At 37.5% G+C, this 24,932-nt stretch overlaps 1 protein-coding gene across 1 annotated transcript; it reads right to left on the reverse strand.

Annotated features, from left to right (window-relative positions):
- Nucleotides 1-18,166: 18,166 nt before the first annotated feature.
- On the reverse strand, nt 18,167-20,618 carry LOC113777519 (G-type lectin S-receptor-like serine/threonine-protein kinase LECRK3). Its single transcript, XM_027322634.1, has one exon. The coding sequence runs from the start codon at nt 20,597-20,599 to the stop codon at nt 18,260-18,262; it is 2,340 nt and encodes a 779-aa protein (XP_027178435.1). The 5' UTR covers nt 20,600-20,618; the 3' UTR covers nt 18,167-18,259.
- Between the last annotated feature and the right edge of the window lie 4,314 nt (nt 20,619-24,932).

Raw genomic sequence — 24,932 nt, forward strand, 5'->3', positions numbered from 1 at the left:
TGGGGTTAATTTTGGGGCACTTGCTGCGATATTTAGGGGGTGAATTAGGTATTTTCTAGGGTCAATTTTGAAAAAATTACGTTTATTTGCTGCTCCGTCTGGGGATATTTTCTGGCATTGATCACATTATTGAGTTGGCCATTTGCTTTAGTTTTTCCCTGTGACTCACCAGTGGTACTGGTTGAGATTTTTGGCTTACCGTTGTGGCTCCTATTTGAAGCTCCCTGCTTATTTTACAGTTTCAGTTTTTTTGGTTAAGAGCTTCCGTTGAATTTCATACTTTCCTGTCTGAGCACCAGTGGTACTGGTTACTTTGTTGCTTGAATTCTTAAACTTTCTCAATTACTTTGTGGTGAATTGCTGCGTTTGCTGGTTACATTTGGGGGCGCCCATGACGCTTATATTTGCTTATTGGGGGCGCCCGTGACGCTTGCATTTGCTGGTTACTCTATTGTTTTGGGTTGCCTGTTGGTCACCATGGTGAAGCCCCAATCTTCTTCTAAGTCTAAAACACCTAGGAAATCACAACCTCCAACACCTCCACCCACTATTCCCGCCTCTGACCCCTCGCACGAACCTTTCTCCTCTGGGAGGAGAGCTCGCCTTGGGAGACAGAGGGGCGTCCATATTTCTGACCCTGCACATTTTGGGAGAAATCTGCACTTCACTAAGACCGCCGACAAGCAGCGATATGCTGTTTGTTGTGAGCGGCAGATCACTCCCTGCCGTTATCTGGACGCCGCCACCATGGGCCTTCTAAATATTAGCGAATCCTTCCACCATTTGATCAATGGCATTGGGTGGCGCCCATATTCCGGTATTGTTGAGCTCCCGGCCTTTGTTGAGTTGGTTAGGGAGTTCTATGCCACTTTTGAGTTCACCATCACTACCGGTTATTCTGCGTCTACCCCCCCAATGTTATTCACTTCCGATTGATGGGCCAGGAGTTCCACCAGTCCATTACGGAGTTTAATTTAGCTTTTGGCTTTATTGATCCGGCCTATGCCGCCTCTCGGGAGTATGCCGAGAGTGCGTGCGACTACATCGAGCCTTTCTTCTCTCGTTACAGAAGTTTGTGGGAGGCATTGTCCGTCGACCCTGCTTCTTATGATCCTCGCCAGACCAAGAGCTCATACATCAAGGACCCGGCTTCTCGCTACATCCAGCGCTTCCTAGCATATAGTTTCTCGGGTAGGCGGGATAGTTCGGGTATATTGTCCAAGCCAGAGTTTTTTTCATATGGTGTATGCATAATAATATTAAGGTTAATTTGGGGTGCTGGCTCGCTACTCAATTTAAGTCTGTTTTGACAAAAAAGAAGCGTCCCTTGATTCTTGGGTCATATATCACCCATTTGGCTGTTAACTTGCAGTTGCTTGATCTCTCTAACCCTGATTTACATGTTGCTTGTCGAATGGAGCCCTTGGACATCCCGTGCTTGGAGCGAATGGGTTTGGTCCGGGAGGGTGATAACGGGTGGGAGATTGTTCCCCCTGGACCAATTAGACCTCCTCCTCGTTCTTCCTTTGCCAGTACCTCCACGGCGGGCGGTGACCCCGGTCCCTCTTCTTCCGCTCCCCCCTTCCGCCCATACGGTTGAGGAATGGAACCAGCTCCGCAACACAGTCGAGCGGCTTGAGATGCGGCAGAAGCACATGGACGTTAACATTCACAATATGGCGCAGAATCTAGCGGCATTTATGCAGCAAGCCGGGTTCCCTCCGCAGTTTCCGCCTAACCCTCCCTTGTCTTGACGACTTCAGGGAAGTACCGTTGCCCCTTCCTTTTTTCTGCTATTATCTTTTCACATTGAGGGCAATGCGTCATTTAGGTGTGGGAGGGGTCAGTTTGGGTGCTGGATATTTTCAGTTTTTCGTTTTTCTTTTTTGTGTTTTCCTCTTGTTTTCTGTTTAGGCGTTGTTCCTTTATCCCTTTTGGGTGATTTTCCCTTACTTTTGTCTTGGTGAATATGTTGGCAGCTCACTTCTTTATCGTTAGTTGTAGTTTATACTATGAGTTGAGTTCGGTGGCTAGTAAAAGCATGCTTTCTTGGTGAATATTTTGAGTTTAACGACTTGGTGCAAGTTATGGCTAACTTGTTTAGGCAATATAAATATTTTCCGGCATTGTTGTGTAGATTGGTCTCCTGTTTACCTTAGTTCTCCATATTTAGGACATGACCCAGGCTATGATCTGTAAGTACTTGGTATCTTGGTGTTTTATGGTGAATAACATATGGCTATACTCCGCTAGTGTCGCCACCTAGTAACCGGGAGCCTTCACCACAAGTGTCGACTCTCGCGTCAAAAAGTGGCGATATCTATGAGTAAATAGTCCTGGAGCTATGAAAGGTCGAGTAACTGGGCTCTTTCATCTAAAAATGTCAGAATTCACGTCAAAAGACTTGAATAGCTCGGGACTAAGCATTATTCGTGCAATAAAAAAAAAGGAAAAAAAAACAAAACAAAAAAAAACAGAAGGAAAAAAAAAAAGAAAATCAGATGTGGAGAATATGTGAGTTTATGATCATATTGGCCTGCCGATCCTTGGTTCGTAATGTTGAGATTTTGGTTGCCAGTTAACTTAATTACTGACTGTTGCTAGTTAATATTTGGATTTCCTAGGTGAGTTAGCCATGAGTTGGACAGGTCTATGAACTTAGGAGCTAACCGAGGGGGATATGACTTGACACTGAGCCACTAAATCTTGATTTCTGGTATAAGCACAGTTGGCAATGATAATGTGAAAGTTAGCCTGTGTTGAGTTGAATTGTCCCCATGCTTGAGGGCAAGCATGGTTCAGGTGTGGGGGGAATTGATAGGGTATAATTTGATAGTAATTTTATTATTAATTTCCCCTTCTATCCCTGATAAATATTATGTTAATTGCTGATATTTACTCATATTTGGTATTTGGAATCAATTTCAGGAGTGAAGCAGAAATATTACCAAATGGAGGGACTCTCTAGAGCATATTACTAAGGGTCAATTCAGCAGGACCTAGCATTGGTAATTCATCTTCTCAAATTCGGTGGGAGCCCATGGAATAAAGATCACTAGTCATTTGGCCAAAAGCAGACAACGTACAAAGCCTAAAGAAATTCGGCAGACTTGTGCCAATTGAAGGGGACCACTGGAGAGAAGACATGGAGTCGGCCTGGCCCACGGAAATTGAAGCCTTAGTCATTCTTTTGGCTTGAGAAGGAAAAAAAAACACGTAAAGTGACTGCTGCTTGGAATCTCTTTTGGGTTTTTCCTAATTGTGGTGAGACCGCAGAGGAGATGACTTTGGTCAACTCCCTTTTTGTTTCTTTAAAAGGAACAAACGTACAGAAGCAAGGGACCGCTTCTTAGTTTAGTTTCTTAGCCTAGTCTTTAGTTTTTCTTTTCCTTTCCTTGGACTGGCCTCTGATACACGCCAGGTGTTCGACAATATTCCCCAACGGGAAAAACACCTTTTATTCCTTGCTTCTTAATAGAAAACGCAATGCTTTCGTATTTTATTAATTTGTGTGGTGATTTAATTATGCGGCGTGGCTAAGTCTTCCATCTAGTCAAGGGTCAACTCGACGGCGCAGTCCCGAAAATCTGTGAGATCTAATTAGCTTTCACGTGTTCCTTTATCTATTAATATGTGCATGTTGTTTGATTTAATTTTCATGGGATTATTTTATTAATTGGATGTCAAGGGCCCGATGTTCAATGTGATTTATTAATCTCGTGCCAATTTAGTCAATATGAATCCGTAATTATTTGATTGATTAATATTAGTGGCAACTGGTGTGTTTACACATTAGGGGAACGTGCAATCTAATTTAAATAACCCTCGTAGCGTGTTATTGATTAGGGTTAGGTTTTTCTGGTTATTAATGCAATTGAAAAATTAATTCCTACGATCGTACCTAGGAGTACTTTTCTGGTTAGGGGTGATTAATGGTCGTACCTTGGTCATCTATGAATTAAGGAAAAATTGGTCATTAGAATTCATCGATGACTATAACTAGCCTATTAATAAATTAAGTGAACCTCTCTTGCATCAATGATCGGATAAATGGACTGTGCCTGAGTAGTTGTATCCTTGGCTAGAATTTATTTATTCTTGATTTAATTCCTACTATATTTGTGCTAGTGATTTATTCATTTTTAAGTAAATTGTTTAATTGTTTTTAGCTACATTCCGGTGAAACCCCCCTTTATCAATTGGACTTTAAAAGAGACAGATATCTCCAGTCCTTGAGGAGATGACCCTACTTGCCACTGTCTACTATTTAGTAATTTCTGTCAACTAATTAATTCTGGTATATCGGGTAAAGCAAACTCTTCGGGAACAGGGTGAATCAAGTAACCCATTGCACACCTAGAGTCCCTGTTCCAGTACCTAGGATTAATTATTGACTGCTTTTAGTGGTAGCTAGGTTCTATATTTATTATTATTATTGCACAGGCTTCGACGACCTGTCAGCTAACATTCCGTATTTTGATAATAGACTGGATTTTGTTCCTGAATGGGGTTATGAGACTCATGTTTTTCCTAATGATCAATGGACTGTTGCAAATTGTGGAATTTATTTTGACTCAGGTTATTCAACTGACACATGTCCCGTATTTCAAGATAATCTAAGTGCTCCAATTGATACTTTTGGAGATTTTCCACCCCAATATCAAATGCAGTATGACCCTTATTCAAACGGATATGATCAAGGATGGTGGGATAATTTCAATTTTGATTATGCGACCGGGCCAATGAATTTTCAACAGCAAGAGTCTCAACAACCATCGTCCATATCAGGTATGTCTTTTCAGGAATTGGGTGAATTATTTATTAATACATACCGATTCCAACAGGAGACACAAATGAGGAATGAGATGATGAAGGATGCAATGAGTTATCTGGCAGATCAACTATGTCTATTGACATCCAGAATGAATCGATGGGCTTCTCAAATGGAAGAATTGCCCTCGAAAATCATTGTTGATCTAGAAGAAAATGAGAGTGCAATTTGCTTGACTAGTGATGAGGAGATGCAAGAGTGTCAAAATGAGAGATCTACAGATGCAGTTGAAAAAGAATCCGAAAAGGAAGAAATGGAACCCCAACCGCAACTCGTTCAAGTGAATGAATCCAGTGAATAATCTCCAAATGCGGTGACATCTCCTCCATTCCTTCATCAATATTCTCCTGACTTTTATTCTTCAATTCCTGTTAATGAAATTGACCTTATTATACCAGAAAATTTTGAATTTCATGACAGGAATAAATTAAGAGTGGCGATGGCAAGATATCTTGAACCAATAAATGCAAGTGAGGGAGGAGTGAATGGAGAATGCAAATTATCATCGACTCGTTTGGCGCCATTCACTAGTCCATGGAAGCCCGTAGCTCGTATGCTCAAGGATTATTCTATTTACGAGGGTTATCAGGACTATATAGAGGATGAAGCATTAAGACGAGCCACACGATTTTATCCTCCATGAACAAAACATGATAATGTCTAGCCAAAGACATTAAAGAAAGGCGCTCATTGGGAGGCAACCCAATTGTTTCTTTTAGTTGTTTGTTGGTTTCGTGTGATAGTTTAAATATGTTTTCCTTGAATTTGACTGATTTCGGGTTTCAATTTTTGTTTTTGATGATTTGTAGGTGTCTTTCAGTCGTGACGGGCCCGCGTGATGACGAGCAGAAGCTCAGGATCAGAAACTTGAGAGCTCTCTTGCCCCTCTGACGTGCCCGCGTCACCGCGGAAAGGTAAGGATTAAAAAAAAAAAAAAAAAAAAAGGAAAGAACAAAAAAAAAATTTTCTTATCACCGTAGCTTTAGTTTCCAAAATTCAAAAAAAAAAAAATTTAAAAATTAATTTCCATAGAAAAAAAAATCTTTTTTTCTTTTCCTTTTTCCTTTTTTTTTTCTTTCTTTCTCCTTCTTTCTTTCTTTCTTCTCCTCTGTTTTGCTCTGTCCGCCGCCCGTGCCCACCGCCATCTCCAACTCCACCGCGCGCCACCCTCTTCCTCGACCAGACCGCGCGCCGCCGTTCCTCCTTGGCCGCGCCCCAAAGTCCTCGCGCCGGCCCGCCGCCTCTTTGCTCTGTCTGCCGCCGTCCACTCCCGCGATGGGTGACACGCGGCCGCCTGCGACTCCACGCGACGGCCACGGCCGCCGTTGACTGCCACCTGGGATCCACAGCAGCCCACAGCTGACGCCTGCCTCTCCTGCGCACGTCGCCCACAGCTCCTCCGCGCGCCAACCAGCTTCTCAGCCACTGCTCTGTGCATCTCCCTCGCAGCCCTGGTCTATTCTGCCGCGTCTTGCGCCCAAGCAGAGGACCTCAACCCACTCCGCTACCCCGCTTGCTCCTGCTCCACCATTGACAACCGCTGTCCTCATTGACCGCTGCTGTCCTCCTTGACACTACCGCTTTGATTTCTTCATTCGGTCACTGGGAGAGGTATTTGCTACTAAATTTCCAATTTTTGGTATGTATTGGATTCACTTGGGGGTTTGTCAGTAGATTGGAGTGGCAATTGGGTTGTTTGCCTTAACTGTGCGGTGCACCAGTGCTAGCAATTGTGCTATTTTCCTTCGTATTATTGTGCTATTTTGCTATACCTGTGGTACTGGTGGAGTAATTAGACCTTAATTTGGTACCTCTATCTGGTTGGCTGCGCTTGTAGTGTTCAATATCTAAGCCGTTTTCATTGAAATTGCTGATTTTGAATTAAGATTTTGACTGGCCAACTGGAGCCATTTGTTGAAATTTTGGGTAAGCTGAAATATTGCACTTGTTTGTTAAATTGGGAAGTTTCTATGCTATTTACATTGCTTCCTCCAGTTGGGTGCAATTGTTGAAGTTCTTGGGTGGGCTGGAATTTTAACAATTATCTGTGATATTTTGGGAAGAATCTCGGCCAGTGTTGTGCTTGTTGAAATTTCGGTTGATTTAATTCGGCAACTGCATTCCTTGTTGGCATTAGTAGTTTTTAATCGAGTTTTTGAGGACATTTTGGATGTTGGTTTATATTGCGGATTTGGAGGAGCAGTGTCTGTGATTTTGGTCTGATCATTTGTGCAATTTGTTGACTCATTTGCGGGACTTATTTGTTTCCTGGGTTTGTTTATTGACTTCGGTGGACTGGGTTCCCACCTACGGTTCCTCTACTTGCTCTATTCATTAGAATTCTAGTCGCCTGTTGCTCTTCTTTAGAGGTTTAGAATCTTTCTTGTGACTAGATTAATACTTGGGGCTATTGCTTTACTACTGATCTGCTCTGCTATAGAACTCTCATTGAACTTGAATTGCGATTTGCACCAATGGTAAGGGTGCGAGTACTTGTTAACTCTATTTGGTTAGAGATCTGATTGACTACCAAGGGCTTGTGACTGCGCTGCTATTACTGAAGTCCTAAACTGATATTGCTGGATTTAGCACATTATTAGAGACTTTGTTGAGATTTTGGGTGGACAGAGTTTTGCATTTGCTGGTTGAATTGATGTCTCACCACATCGATTCCCCTCCGTCATTCCCGCCGACCCCTTAGCTACTCGAGAGGGAAGTTTCGTTGTCCTTTTCACTTTAATTGCTTTATTTCCTCCATTGGGGACAATGTAGGATTTAGGTGTGGGGGGGGGAGCAGTTATGGTGCTAGTGTCTTTTGTTCATTTTCTTTTTCTTCTTTTTAGTGATTGGCTCGTAAGTGCATGCCAAGGTTTGATGTTGGATTATTGCCTCTATTTCTACTTTTGCCAAGTTTTAATCATAAAAGGGTGTCAAGTTAATGTAGTTGAATCCAAGAACATCTTTTTGGTGAATATCGATGATTGTTTTACTCTTATAATTTTTTGTTAACTTTTCTAGGCATTGGAAATGATTGTTGGCATTTTCCTGTGAATTGGTCCGATTATTAACTTTAGTTCTCCATGTTTGAAAATGAGGCTGACTGATGCAAGTTTTCTTTTGGTTCTTGTGTTATATTGAGTTTTTGTGATTATTTAGCTGTGAATAAGAGTTGACTGTACTCCGCTAGTATTTACTACCGAGTAACCGGGGATCTTCACCAAAAGTGTTGATTCTCGCGTCAAAAAGTAGTAATTGCTATGAGTACGTGGTCACGTGGCGATAGAAGCTGAGTAACCGGGCTCCTTCATCTGGCCAATGTTGGAGTTCGCGTCAAAAGGCTCAAATGGCTAGCGACTAAGTCTCTTGTTACTATTGAAAAAAAAAAGGAATAAAAAAAAAAGAGAGAGAAAAGTAGAAAAAAAATTGTGAAACAAAGTGAAGGTTGTGTTAGTGTGTAATAAAAGTCAGCTTGCCGAATTATGGATTTAATGTTGAGATTTTGGTTAATAGTTGGACCATTTGCTGATAAATGTTATGCGTTATTCCTTTTTCTTAGATTAGTTAACTTAAAATTAGAGGAGTTTGTGGTTTAGAAGCTAACCGGAGTGATGTTTCTTGGACTTGACCATTGATGCTTGATTATTATTTTTCTTGGTACCTTGGCAATTTGTTGGATAGAGCAATGACCATTATCAAATTTTGGTGTCTGTGTACTTTTCTTATGCTTGAGGACAAGCATGGTTTAGGTGTGGGGGAAATTGATAGGTTGTAATTTTATCATTTATTTTATTATTAATTTTCCCTATTATTTGACATGATGTGAATTAATTAGTAGATTCTACTCACTTTTCGTAATTTATATTATTTCAGGGAGTAGAACAAAAATATTACAATAAAGGCCAATTTGACAGTTATCGGGAAAGAGTTCACATAGCAGGCAATCGAGGGCATTTTTAGAATAAGGAGATACAAGGCCTTTTTGGTAATTCGCAGAGGGCAGCATTAAAAGGAGGAACGCAGGGCTGAAGTGAGGAGTCTTCTTCTTCCCCCTGGGGGAGCCGCCGCACAGTAGGGAGCTGGCTTCCCTCTTAGTTTTTTTCATTTTTATAGTTTAGCTTTTCCTTTGACCGTTTGGTCTCCTTCGTCTTGTAGTGGAGAGCTTTTGACTTTTCCTTGGAATCTTTTGTGGCTACCTCCTACGTGAGTCAGGAGCATTGAAGACAAAATCATCCTTTGTAACCTTACTTTGCTTTATTCCTTCGATTGAATTGAAGTTTCCTAAATTTCTATACTATGGCCGCGACTGATGCTTTGATTTTACATGGGTTTTCCTCATCAGCAATGAGCTAAACCCCTTTGTCTAGTCAAGGGACAATTGAGGCTTTGGTTTGCCTAAAAATTATGAGATCGATTTAATTTTACCTTTTTCTTTTATTTATTGATATTCGCATATTCCCTGATTGTAGTGCTTATGATTGTTTAATTAATTGATTGTCTTGGATCCGGATAATTAGTTAATTTAATAATCTATTGTCAATTAGGGTGTTAAATCCGTAATTATTTAATTACTCTAAAATAGTGACAACTGGCATGATTAGGTTTGTGTCAGGGGAATACGCGGGCTAATCTAAAATAACCCTGCTAGTGCGTTATTTGGTTAGAATAGGGCTCCTCTAATACGTAAGGCAATTGGGAAATTAAATTCTACGGGCGTACCTAGGATTATTTCTCAATTAGAGCAGTGATTAACGGGCGTACCTTGATCACCGACACAGTAAGAGGGGTTTGATTGCCATCGCTTGTTTGGTAGTTATAACCTATTTATTGATAAATAATTGGAATTGCCTTTGTTCCGATGATCAATTAGGTGCACCATTGCTGAAGTTATTTTTTGGCTAGATTTTTAATTATCACTCATTTGATTTTAGTAATTTGTTATTTAATTTTTAGTAGTTTCTTAGATTTTATTTGAACTTCTTTTATTGTCACCTTCTGCACAAAAACACCCCCTTTGTTACTGTGAACTTGAGAAGAAACAATTACTCCCAGTCCCTGTGGATTCGACCCTACTTACCACTATCTACAGAAATTACTTTTAGTTTGAGCAGGTTTTATTATTGCACAGGCTGACAACCTGTCATATATTAATGACTAAGATCGGATGTAAAGGTTTTTTTTCTGAGATTGTGCGCGAAAATAATAACATAAAAGAAGATTAACAAGAGACAGCAAAGAAAATAAGGCATACATAACATGGAAATTAGAAGAATATAATCCAGTGGGCAAAAACATGGCGAAGGCCGTTAAAAAAAAGGGATGACCAAAAGAACAAGCAATCTGTTACGAAAAAAAGATATGCAGCAGAGATATAAATACAGGGTTATAAATACTAAGAGCAATAACATCTAATGACATAAATGCATGTCTGATGAAGGGGTGACAATGGGAAGAGGCAAAATTGTTATTAATGCAAGCAGAATGCTGATGGAGAAGATATATAAACGATGCATGTAAAAACTAAAGTAATTATAAAATAGATAGAAAGGCTGACAAAAATAAAGGTAAGAGTTAGAAGGTAACTTACGAACGAGGAGGCGCAGGAAGGAAGATGCAGTAAAGTAACAGAAAATAAGGAGGAGAGAAAAATGCAGTAGGGTAAAGAGTGCTGAGCTCAGGCGAGAAGGATATTGTGATGAAAGGAAGTGAAATAATGAGCGTGAATAAAAGCAGAGATTTGAGTGTAGTAGAGATCTGATAGATAAGTAAGCGGGAAGAATAAACTCGTAGTAGATATCTGAATACTATAGAAAGTCTAAGTATCAGATAAGTGAGTGCATGGATTTAATGTAGATTAGATAGTGAGAGACAATTGATGTGAAAAGAATAAAGCAAAATAGTACCAATCCAGTTGGATGAATAGCAGGTGGCTATAAAGCAGAGTGAATATCAAAGAAACACGTAGGTACATTAAATGTTGATTAGACAATGAAAGAGTTGAGTAATTTAAAACCTGGAATAAAGCAAAATAGTACCAATCCAGTTGGATGAATAGTACGTGGCTATAAAGCAGGCTGAATATCAAAGATACACGTGGGTACATTAAATGTCCATTAGACAATGAAAGAGCTGAGGAATTTTAACACCTGGAATATAGAAGGAAACAATCTTTTATTTTTTGAGGGAAATATCCAATTAAATATCATTTTTTTAAAAATAAATGCAATGTTCCAAGGAAATAGGATGAAACTAAGATTTTTGAAAGACACCAGAAATGGTTTACATTTTTGAAAATAAGTACGTTGTATTTATATTCATTTACAGATGAACATGTAATTTATTATAATTGCGTATTTGTTATATTTATTTTATGTCACCCAATGTTAAAACTTGAAAGCTCCATAGTAATAATTCAATATAACCCATAACTTCATGTAACTTAAAAGAAACAGATATTGTAAAGCGGCATAATTGGAAGATAATTGAAAGCAGCATAATTGGAGCAAATTTTTCGGGATATATTTAAGGGTTTTTTCTGGATATATTGATTTTGCTGGGAATGTAAATATTTGTAAAGGGACAAAATTCTTATGAACATATTTATTTCATAGAGAAAGGCAAAATTTGCGGGGCTATATAAATTTCGTAGAAAAGGGATTTGGACAAAAGCGATACATGGAAAAAGGAATCAAGTGCAGAGACAGGGAAAAGACAGAAAAGGCCAAAATCAGCAAGACAATTGCAATGAAACCGAGAGACAAGGGCATAATCGGAATAAAAAGGACGTAATTCAAGAAAATGAGAGCAGCAGCGCGGCGAAGAATGACCAGCAGAATCGAGGAAAAGACACAAAAGTCCAAAATCAGCACCCGAATTGCATGGAAACCAGAACAATTGACTGTAGATGAGGCTTCCGGCTTTATGTAGTTTAAGATAAAATAAGATAAGGAAAAGGTACAGGAATAAATTTAACATCATAAGACTGACAATTTAAAGCAGGGCAAAATAGTTGCAAAAAAAAAAAAAGGAAAAAAAAAAAAAAAAAGGTACGTTGCAAATCAAAATATAGGGCTGTTCTCACTTGGTGAAGATTTTGCAAATCACACTCGACCAAAGCAAGGCAATTTTTGTTAGATTTTAGGTTTTACCTTTATAATCTACACAGCAGACAAGAACATTAGGAAAAAAAAAACTTTTATAACAAGAAACTTCACCCTATGCCAAGAAAAGTTTTTTTTTTTTTTATTTAATTCCTAACCCTAGACTCTCTAAGGCAAACTGAACTTATTCTACTCCTAGAGTTAGACTCCTATTCCAATTCTATCTCTGAACCCACTCTGCCATCTCTCTTTACCAAGCATATATAGTTGGCAAAATACATCATAAGGGCATTTTTGTAATTGAGTATCTAAATTTGTTTCATTTAGCAGGCTCCCTCAATTTTCACACCATTCGGTTCGGAAAATCTTATACTGAGCAATAGATCTGTCAACGGGTAGGTTTTGGATTGAAATTCATTAATTCGGATTCAGACCCGTCATACTTTATTGGATTCAATTCGACCCGTTTATTCGATGGGTCTTTTCTTTATGTTTCGGAATCGAATTTGACGGGTCTAGACGGGTCTTGGATCCGGGTCAGTCTACCCGATAAAGAGAGAGAGACGGTACAAAGCTGAACCACCTTAATAAAAGAAATTGGTTTAATTTTTTTTTAAACAAAGGGAAAATATGCATCAATAGAAGTGAGCAGAGCAATCCCGTAAAGAAAGTCCGAAGTAGAAAATTAGAGGTGGGAAATCGAGGTGATAAAAGTGCCTCCTGTTGCTTAATTGTTGTTTTGGAGAGCAGGAAGTAGAAATGATGAAGGAAGCAGCCGCAGGAATGAACAATGAAGAATGGAGGATGAATATACCCCACGGTCCCCACCAATCCTGTCCACTGCAGACTGCATTTAAACCAACTAAACAATAATTGCTCTCTCACTTCTCTTTCTTCTGCTTCTTTTTCTTTTGCTCTATCTATCCATCTATGTAGTAGCGTATTTACATTTCAGAGAAGAAAAACTCCCTCTCCGTTCTATTTCCTTAACAGTTAACAGACCCAGAAGTAGAAAAAAAGCAAAACAAAACCCAATCTGGCTTTTTCCACTGCAAATAGATCCTTTCAGATTTTTTTTTTTCAAATTGGTTTGGGCACTGCAACCGCTTCTTTCCTTCCTTCCTTTTAACTAATTGCCCGGGGCCGATGAGAAAGAGAGGCGATGGACTGGAAGCTTAGATTTTGCCTTGCTCCTCTTTGAAGCTTGGAAAGGGGACAGCTAAAATTGGGGACAACAAAAGAGAAGAGAGAGTGAGAGAGACACGCGGTGCTGGTCTAAAATGGGGCATTAGGGTTTAGCCTGTTTGGATAACAAATTGAAGTAAAGTTGGAGTATTATAGTGATAAATATATATTTTTTTAAATTATTAATTAGTTTATATTCGGGTCCGGGTCGGAATACTGGTCAGAATATTATATTCTGTATCCAATCCGTTTTTATGTTTGATAAAACGGATCCGGATTCGAGTCTGGATGACGGAATTATATTTTTACCCGTACCCGAAATTATTTGACGGATTCGTTCCGGGTCCGAGTCTGGACCCAGACTGTTGACAGGCCTACTGAGCGACACAGAATTCATAGGACAAGTACAAAATTTATACGTCATTTAGTTAGGAAAATCCTATACCGAGCAACACACGATTCGTGGGACGGATACAAACTAAATTATGACCCACATCTTTAATTTTAAAGATTCTCATATTTGTATCTACCATACAACAGATACAAACTAAACTAGTATGAATATTCGTGCGTACATTATTGAAAAAAATTAAAAGAGACGGTAAATTTTTAAAAAGTTAAAAGTTTTGCACCAATATAATTAAAATCTAAATTTGTCTAATAATAGTTGAAAGCATGACAAAGTGTGTAGATCATTCAAAAACTGCGTTTTTGCGGAAGATGGATCTTGAAATAATAATATAAATTTATATTAGAAAATGAATGATATATGGATAGAAATAAATGTAACTACATATTTTATTTGATTTCAAAATGAAATACTTACAAACATTATGCATTCGATTTGATATTTTTGTACAAATGTGCAAATATTTTTTATACCAATCAACTTTTAGTATGAAAAATAATATTAGTGGTTTAATTAATTCTATTGAATTTTATGGAGTTCATACTATAGAAAAATGTTTAGCGAGAATTGTATTTGTTGGAAGTAAATTTGCTGAACCTTTTAAAATATTTCAGTAGGATCACTATGATGTAAGATTTGTTTTGTGATCAGTTGTTTTCTCCTTTATAATCTTACAAATTTGAAATTGAGACGCCATTGAAATCAATGATGGAACTAAGGGAGGCTAATAGGGGCCATAGCCCTACTTAAGTTTTCAATTCATATTGTATAAATATTTGTGTAAAATAAAGTTGGCCCCCTTAATTTTTTACACTTTTAATTTATATTATGAGAGTTTATATATGTGTGCGCGTACAGAGTTTATATATTACATTTTTTACAATTTTAATTTATATTATGAGAATTTATATTTTGATTTTAATATTATTTCAACTGAGTGACCTGTGATTCTTTTTGGTTCCACAACATCTACTACCAAAATATATAAGTGACATGTGGTTTCAGAGACATGTTCTGATCCATGGCAATAAATTCTCATATTATCTCATGCACGTATTGTACATAGGGATTTTGAATCTATACCATATACATGATCAAATAAAATTTCTCACTTAATTTCTCAATCTTGTGGCACGAAACAAATTGGGTTACACGGCATCTACTACCAAAATATGTTTCCTGCCACGGCGGGCAAATAACATGAACTTGAAGTGATCAAATTACACAGTTCTTTCAAGTCTCAACCACCCAGGCGGTTGAAGGAATAGGGACATCAGCGGAGCCATATGATTAGCATTTCATCATAAATGGGGAAGGGAAGCTTCATTCCCACTTCTTGTACATATAATTGATTTTAGAAATTTTCATATCTGTATCTATGCGTAGCTCAGTTGTACCTTAGTCAATTATGGTATTGGTAGTAGTCTACCATGTAAACAAGGAATAAGGGAAAGCTACATATGTGCTGTAATCTTCCCAAGTCTATCACTATTTTTTATTTCCTTAAATGTCTAGATTTTAGGTATGAAAATTTTATACTAAACAACAATACACTTAAACAATAGAAATAAATTAAAAGATTCATTTTTTTATTTTTGGGATTTCATATTTGTGTCTATGTTAAGGGATATCATGATTTTGAGTCTTTTTTTTTTTTTTTTTTGTAGCTGGGTTCTTTTAGGTATCAGTGTCCCTAATTTTTAGGCATCTTTAAAATATTCACTCCCTACGTTTTAGGTGTCTATCAAATCCCATCTCATGTGATGAAATGTAGCGAAGAGTTTTATACGTGTCTTTAACTTTTAAAGTCAGTGTGTCTATGATTTATTTGAGGATTAATCTTCTATTTACACTGACCTTCAGATGCATAAAAATTAATTTGGATTTGAATATGAAATTTAAATTTTACATGTAAAAGACAAAAAAGAAATCTTATTCTAGCATCTAACGATGAATTTTTACCTCATAGTAAAATACTCAAAAAAAGAAGTAGTTTCTATAACCGAGAGTGATTCTCTACAAATTGACAAATTGCCATGTCTCTCAAATCTCACCTGCAGCAAAAAAAAATCTAAGAGTAGTGCCATATCACTTTCTTAATCTAGTTGGATCTGTATATCCATTACTAGCCCCTAACACAAGCCTTTTTAGGCTCCCCCTCCTCTTAAATTAGGATATAGTAGGTTATACGATGTATCGTTGCTGATTAAAAAAAAAAAAAAGAATTCAAACCGACATGAGCAGCGTTACAGTTTTGGCCAAATTTTGGGTAGATCCAGTTTTTAAAGACTCAATCTGAATAATTGGATTTTTGAAGATCGAATCTACCCATTGTGAGTAGGGATGGCAATGGGGGGGTGCCGCCCGCGAGGGTAGAAATGGGGCTGGGGATGGGCGGGGCGGGGCGGGGTGGGGGGAAAATATTTACCCCCGCCTTAAAACGGGGCAGGGGTTGGGGCAACGTACACCTGCCCCATCCCCCGCATAAATATATATATATATATATATATATAAGATGTTTGTCTAAAAACCTTAATAAAAATGTAAATACGAGAGTCTAATAGAACAAGAATTCTTTCTATGGCCTATGATATCATTTATAAGCAGTTCCAACAAACCATGGGTTTGTTTTTCCCTTCATTTTGCTTATTTTCTCTTTTATGTTTTCCATTGATCTTTGCCTTTTGTTATTTCTGGATTTTAACTGTTCTTAGTATTTTTTGTTAGTGTTTGGGAATTCTTCCTCTCTCCTGTTAGTTCTCAAAAATGTTTGAACATATGAGGAGAGTTTTGCTTTTCGTAAGTTGATTTCTTTTCTCGCGGGGGACCACGAGGGACCATGGGGGAAACGGGGCGGGGGCGGGGCGGGGGATGGCGGGCAAGGGAGGGGGATGGTGCGGGGGACGGGGGGAGTTATTTGACAACGGGGCGGGGGACGGGGGAAAGATCCCCTGCCCCACCCCCGCCCCATTGCCATCCCTAATTGTGAGCCTATAATTTTTACATGTAAACCATTGATTATTGTTATCTCACATTTTATCTCTCTCTATTTATCTTGGTAATAAATCTATATATCCATGGAATAGGAGAAATGAATTAATGGACATTGCTCCACGGTGATTTACATATGACAAGTGCGTTCAAAGAAGAGTTGGGAAGGAGAGCGCTTTGGACTATCTACAAAGGTCTCTCAATATATGAAATCTTGGGAACTTGGTTCAGCCTACTGTGGTATTCTTGTTATACTTGTGATTACTGGTGTGCAATTTCATTGTTTTATTGTTGTACTCAAAAATGTGAAGTACTTTATCTATATAAATTAGAATTCACCCATAAAAAGCAGTTAAAAGCCACGACATGTCTAAACAGATATAAACATGAAAATTTCTAATATCACACAACTCAACTCATGAGTCCCCGATCGTAGAGACAACCAGTCATGGTATTACCAAATACAGTAACAAATACAATTACTAGATAAAGTGTACAAAGCACAGCCAGTTCCCAAAATTGCCGATTCTTCCAGATCAAATAAGGCTACTGGTAGGCTGAATATATAATGCATCCTCTTGAAAAGATTTGTATGGCCTGTTATGGCCACTGAGAATTCATGTTAGTGATGAATTTTTAACATGGTCATCAATTTGTGATATCAAGCATCAAAATATATTCATGGACTAGAATAGAAGTCCATGGATCATAGATCTCCAGTTCTGGTCTAGCAAAGATACTGGTACCCCATGTCCAGATCAGAACCTTGACTGATATCTGACGATTGAGAGGTATTGTGGTGCTGGATCAGATTACATGTTGCCAAAAGAGTCTAGACTGGAGCCATCTTGAGCATCAACTATTCTTGAAGAATGGACTTGTACGATGAAAAAATTGACTCGAGTAACCTGGACAGAAGGATGAAAGTAGCTTTCTGGTGGATTAAAAATGAGCCAATACTTAGTCCATTGATGAAGCAAGTTCTGATGCAGTGATGCTTGTGGGAACTGTTCATCTACCCATGCCTCCTTCCTAATCCTATGGTCATAGCTCATTGCCAAATTCACCGAAATTCTTCAGTTTGCCTGTCCTTCCTGAATTTTTTTAGCATTATACTAATTTCTGATTGTTCATCTGTACCATTTAAGATGAATATTATTGATGGACTCCTCTCGTATTCAAATGTTTATTGCATTGCTCTTCTGGGATTCTGAATCTACAGATTCTACACTGCTGAAAGTTGAACCACAATCGAAAAAGAATGATCAGCTCCGATTAAATATATTTTGCTGATCATGCTCTAAACAATCTAGTTTTGTTCTGCTTCAAAACTATGATGTGCACATCCTATGGAGTACCTTTTTGAGGAGTTCAGGAGCAGAAAATTGAGTTCTGGAAAGACTTCAAAATATGTGCAGAGTCTGAAAAGTATTACCGTTTGTTGATGGAAAATGCATAAAAGAAAAGTTTTATGATGATGATTTGCATTGGCTTCAATGGTTCAATAGCTTAAATGTGTTTTATACGGCCTGAGGTCAGAATTTTGATTGGATCATCTGCTGGAGTTGAGAAGATCTACACAATTGTGGACCAAAATTGGAGAGATGTTGACCCTCAAAAGCCAATGCACAAGGCTAAAGAAACACAAAAAAATGACAGACCAAGAACAAAAGTTTAATATCATCATACATAACAGGAGATAATACAACAGAAGAAAAGAAGAGATGCTAGGAAAATGAAATACAATTACATAGCACTGAAAAAAGAATCTGGACTGGGAGGAACTGGAACATCAACAGTCCCTTCTAGCATAAGAACAACTTTCTTCATGGATGGTCGGAGTGTCGGCTCATTCTGGATGCACCACAAAGCAATTCTGATCATTCTTTCTAGCTTTGTCATGTCAACTGCCTCTTCCTCCCCCACTAGTTTATGGAGTTCACCATCCACGAAACAATCATAAGCCCACACTTCAAGAATGGATTGTTCCTCAGGAAACCTAGAGTCTACATTCTTTCGACAGCATATGATCTCTAGCAGCACTATTCCATAGCTGTAAACATCTGCTTTAACTGTCACTGGCAAATTACGATGCCATTCTGGTGCAACATAACCTCTTGTTCCTCTTACCGCAGTATAAGTTCTTGTCCTGTCATGATCTAATGGCTTTGCCAATCCAAAGTCCGATATCTTCGCGCACCTGCTGTCGTCCATTAGTATATTTTGAGGTTTGATGTCACAGTGGATGATCTGTGTCTCACACTCTTCATGTAAATAAAGAATTCCTCTTGCAACGTCAGAAGCAATTCTGATTCTTTCATCCCACCAAGGATGATTTTCTCGCTTGAAGAGAATATCCGCCAATGACCCATTACTCATATATTTATACACCAGAAGCCTTTTATTTCCATCAAGGCAGTAGCCAAGCAGCTGGATAAGATTGCGGTGGTGTGTTCTCCCGATTACTCTGATTTCATTTTGAAACTCCTTTTCCCCTTCTACTAATACTTTCTCTAGTTTTTTCACAGCAACTACTTTCCCTGAATTTGGCAAAACCCCTTTGTATACAGCACCAAATGCTCCTCTGCCCAATTCTTCTCTGAAATCATTTGTTGCTACCTCCAGTTCAGCAAAGGTGAAGGCTTTTGGAGCCGCATCCTCCACAAATTCCACATTTCCACTTTGCGTTATTTTCTTATAGGCTCGCACCTGATTTCTGTGAACATAAACCCCTGCAGTTACAGAGATCATGACTCCAAAAACAGCAAGTGAAATCCCAATAACTAGGATATCCACACGAATTTCTTTTTTGATGCTTTTTGGAGGACTACTGGGAATTACACTTTCACTGATGGATGCAAGTGTACCCACCTTGACCAGAGCGACATTCGAGTCACTTGTCCTTTTCCCATATGTCAATGGGAGCCTTTGTTTTCTACATTCTCCATCTTTATAAAATGCTGCTTCACAGTTGCAATCATCAAGGCACTGCTTTTCACAGTCTTCTTGTGTGCTTGTTTCCATTGTAGCAAATGTATTATCTTCCCATACCGTATTTGCCAATGATCTAATCTCGTACTTGACATTGGTAATACTATTAGATTTACAACTTTCTGCAGTAAAATTTCTCTCACAGCCTGAACTCCAATTTCCTGGATTTACAAAGTCAAATCCAGGAGGACATCTGCATTCAGCAACATTATCCATCATGGTACAGAAACCATTAGGCCCACATAGGCCTTTAGGAGCACATTTATCCTCCACAGATTCCCACAAGATGGACCTGTTGCCTTGATTTGAAGAGTATGAATACAATCGAAATATGCCATCCACATCAATTTTTGCCATATATACTCTTCCATCTTGAGGATATCCTCCTTTGGTTAGATTAGACAATATAGTTAAGCTTGAATTGATCAAGTAGAGATGGCCATCACCATCCAGATTCAGAGTGACACCATTTCCGAATGTGTTAGATGCATAGTAGGCATATCCAGATGAGCCTGGCTTTCTCACAGGATACTGCACCAGATTTCCATCATCCTGCATCTTTATCCGAAAAATCCCCATCGAATCATCAGTTTCTGACGCACTAGAATACAGCTCGTGACCAGTTGCCAGCTGCTGACCAGGTAACAAAGTGTTCGTCGGATCCTCAAAACTCTGCCATACAATTTTCTTATCAGAATTGTATAGGACAAAGTTTCCTGAATCCAACATCGAAGCCGAAGAAATGCTTTCAGAAGGATCAGCAATAACGATGTCCTGGCCCTGTGTGTGCTGCAAAATGAGCCTTCCATCGCTCGATAACACCAGCGAAACATTGCTTGGAAAAACAGGGCTGAGCCTGTTGGCTGTCCATATTACAGTTTTTTCAGGGATTCCCGCAAGATATATCCCAACAGCATAGCCATTGCCTTGCTGGTAAAAACCAAAGGCAAATAGACCTGAATGCGACGACCATGATGATGAGTTGCCTGTAGGTGTTAGAGAAGAACCAAGGCTTATATTTAGATGGCTTTGTTGAGCTAATGCTGTAGCTAAACAGGATACAGATGATAAAAGGAAGAGTAAGAATACAGCCATGAATGTACTTGGAAAAAGAAGAAAGGCTTTGTATGCTGATCACTACTATCTCTTGCTTGATATATGAAAGAATTGCACAGAGAAGTGCAGGGTTGACTCGTAAAGTCTTGGTAAAGACTAAAGACCAGGTCGCTCTGGCAGAAAAGTTGTACTCGTTTTCCTCCTGCTTGCATGAGGAAAATTGGTTATTTCATTTTCTTTTTCTACTCCTTTTTATGGCAAATGAAGTCCAGAGGTTGGTAGAGTACCTAATTCCAATGTTTATTGGGAATTCTGTAATTAGTCCAAATTTCTGAATTCTTAAAGCCACCATTTGGAATGGTGTATTTAAGTAATTTTATGATAAGTAAACTAAAGACAAATGGTGGCTAAAAATAAAGTCATGCCATCAAATGACGCCTTTAAATAACTATCCCAAATAGGACTACACAATTGGGATAGTTATTTATTTTTCAGAAATTAATGACCTTAAGAAAACTCTTATAAATAGCCTTTCAACAAGAGATCTTGTTGGCTCTTTGCAATTTTAACTTTTGGGCGTCATTTTTCAACCTAAAGAAAGCTGGACTTGTATTGTTAACGTAAAGTGAATGGTCAGGAAGATTCCCTTCTTATGTCCAAACAGCCTAACGGGGTCCAGAATTTAGTTCCATCTTTGATCAGAGCTTAAGAAAATCTCAGCTATGACCCAGTATACTCAATTGTACTTCATTCCTGTCCATTCAAATCTAAGAATAGTAGTGCCGGTTGGATAGGGGCGAGGACTTGTGTTATGTGCAGTTGCTTTGTGTTCATATATTTGATATATAAGTATATTATAATGTTGTACTGAATATATATCAAGTATTTTACTTACATCACTTTTATAGCTACTATAATAACGTAATATCATTGTATATCAAATAATGTAAAATATATAACAATCAAACCGAACCGCATTGATTTTTCCCTCGGATAGAAGAATGTACTACTTAATTTAAGGTCACGTGAGAGATATGTTATATAAAGAATAATTGCATAAATCCCTTCTAAGATCTCCGACAATTTTATTTGGCTCTCTTATAGTTTTCAATATTACGTTTACCTCCCTTATTTTCATTTTCAATGTAATGATGAAGCCCATACCTATAAAGCCCTAAAAGTATTATTGTCATTCCCAAATTACCATTCCATGGCGTGAAAGAAATTTATAATAAAAAAAAAATTTGTAGGGCAGACTACAAAGAGTTAAATTGGTTGTAACAAACAATTGAGAAATTTATATGGAAAAAAAAAAGTGAAGTAACAAATTTATCTTATGAAAAAAAGGCTTGAACTTGCAAAATAAATAAGGGAGAGAAATATCCCCGCCTAGTAATCATGTAGTAGGCTGCATGAAAACCATTTAACAGTCTCCGAAAGATAAAGAGTTCATCAACCAAAAAACGACTTTAAAAATACGATATACCTATGCACCAGACACAAATATTGAAATTCTTAAAATCAGGAAGAGAGCAATCTTTTTAATTTATGTATGACGTATAAGTCGTATGATGCTTAGACTATAATTTTCTACATCTTAATTAGCCCAAATAAACATTAATATTTTTCTAAAACGTTCCTAAGGAATAAGCATGCTTATTCTCTCAATGGCTTGGTTCATTATTTACCTCGTTAGCTTTGCATAACTAAATTTTTTAAAATCAACTTTCTCCTTTTTATTGCATTTGCCAAGCCTTTTTCTGAAATTAGTTGAATTTACGAGTATTCAAGGGTAATTTCGAAAAAAAAAAAAAGCTTGTACTCATTTTATGTGAATTTTTTTGATAAATAGGATGCCTTTGATACATTGGAACTCAAAACTTATGGCAATGTGTGTGTGTGGGTAGGCCTGTCAACGGGCCGGATTCAAGCCGGAATTCATTATTTCGGACCCGGACTCAGAATACCACACACGGACCCGGATCCGACCCGTTTACCCGACGGGTCTTCTACTCTATGTTCCGGATCCAGGTCGAGTCTACCCGAAAAAAATTATCAAAACTTACAATTTCTAATAAAAATGAGAAAAAAATATATTTGTAAACTAATTTCTAACTAATACAAAAAAAAAATCAAATAAGAAAAGAAATCAAATTGACTTTACTCAAATACATCACCGTAATCAAATTATATTGATAAATATAAATATTTTAAATTATTAATCCATTTATATCCGGATATGGGTCTAATACGGGGCGGAATACTTTATTCCGTATCCAACCCGTTTTTTTGTTTGACAAAATGGATCTGGATCCGGGTCCGGGTAACGGAATTAAATCCCTACCTGTACCCGCAATAATTTCACAGATCCAGACCCGGACCGTTGAAAGGCCTATGTGTGGGTCAGTAAGTTTGGGACTGCTGTTATTTTCTGGTTTTTAGCTTAATGTGATTATTTATAAGGAATTTATGGTTTTGTGGTTAACATATTGCTAAATCAAAATATAATACCCTTCTCATCCTATTTTAAACACTAGTAACATGTTTTAACGAAGGAACATTGCAACATGAGAAACATTTTGGGGATAGTGTCATTGACAAAAGAGCAATGCAAGAATTCAGTGGGATTAAGATAGATATAATTGAGTCCTTTTTTTCGTTTAATTTATTCTTCCACTTCTCTCCATGTCCTTTCCGTCCTCCCACTCCTCCTTATACCCTTCTCATCTCAAACTATTAAGTTCAGAATTCAAACCTTGAACTTGACATCGGAACTGGCCACTGGGACGATATGGTTGGTTTTTTCTTTTTTTTTTGCAATTAGTGAATTTATTGTATTTCTTTTAAAATTTAGTATATGCGTATAATCATAATTGTACTCATATATTGGGCTGGTGTACATAAACAATATTCACGCTATAACAAAGTAATCACATCAAAACCTCAATTGTAATTGTCCCAAATCCCAATTTGTTGACTTTTTAGATTAAAAACAGCTCAAAACAAGAAAGAAGTCTTGGAAGCACAGCAATGGTTCCTAAAGGTTGCAAATATGGGAATTGGAGCGGGATAAATTTTCATTCTGTTAGTTCTTTCTCTCTTCTTTTTCCTTCTCACTTTGCTCTGTTAATTAACTCCTACTTAATTTGGTCTTTTACTGCTAATTGGCCCTGCATTGGAAGTATTTAGAGGAAGTCAAGTTCATGCTCCTAGGGTCCATCATTCAAGCTTTTATATTTGCATATTTTCTCCGCAATGCATGGACGGAAACAGAATGGCATGATTATAATTTATAAACATACTTCTGATTTATAGCTCTTTCTGACAAACTTTATTTCTAGGTCTTCAAAAAATACTTTATTAACGTCATTGCTTTTTGTTTAAAAAAGACAATTTTTAGCAGGGGAGCAGAAGGGGGATTTGATCCCAAGATTTCTTGGTCCAGTAGGTCTCAATATTAGTCACCAAATTAAGCCCTCCACAGTTATTATTAAGGTCACTGTTTATAATTACTGGTAGCATACCATGATAATCACCTGGTCATCGTTGAACTAATTATAATGTATACCCTTTAATGCTTAGCACTAAAACTGATTTCGCATGGATTGATAAATTTGGGCTTGTTGTCAATTGATTACTTTAATGGATTATAGATTCTGATTTTGGATAATCAGTTTTTGTGATATTTTCAATTACTTTTATATTATGATTATGGATTTTTTAATAACAAAAAAAGCTAAAATCTATAACCACTTAAAGAGGAGCTTTTGCTGATTCTTATTATTCTTTATAATCAGTTTCTGTAATCAAATTTTGTAAGATTTAAAGTAACAGAAAACAAGGCCTATGTTTATTTTAACTGATTGTAGATTATGATTTTGGATAATTAGTTTTTTGTGATATTCTCATTTGCTTTTTTATTTAGATTATAGATTTTTAATAACCAAAAAGCTAAAATTCATAATTAATAAAAAAAGTAGCTTTTACTGGTTTTAATTATTCTCTATAATCACTTTCCATAATCAAATTTTACAAAATTTGAAGCAATCGAAAACAAGACTACAATGCAGAGTGCTTGCAATTCACTAGTTTCTGTGTACGTGTTATTGCTGTATTTCCTTTATATTTCAAGCTGGGGTTTTTAAATCCTTAATATCAAGGTTTATACACTCATTTTGATCATGCAATTAATTTAATTCACATTTTTCATTTGCAAACTTTATATAAGGGGCCATATTGATCAAAACTTCAAATATTAGGGACCAAAAATCAAAGTCAAAATTTTGAACTATATTCAATTTAATTTTGACCATTATATATTATACTTTCTCGGCAACAGTTTTAAATCTGCTCGAAATTAGAAAATTTTGAC

This window comes from Coffea eugenioides, chromosome 7 (assembly GCF_003713205.1).
Source record: "Coffea eugenioides isolate CCC68of chromosome 7, Ceug_1.0, whole genome shotgun sequence".
NCBI lineage: Eukaryota > Viridiplantae > Streptophyta > Magnoliopsida > Gentianales > Rubiaceae > Coffea > Coffea eugenioides.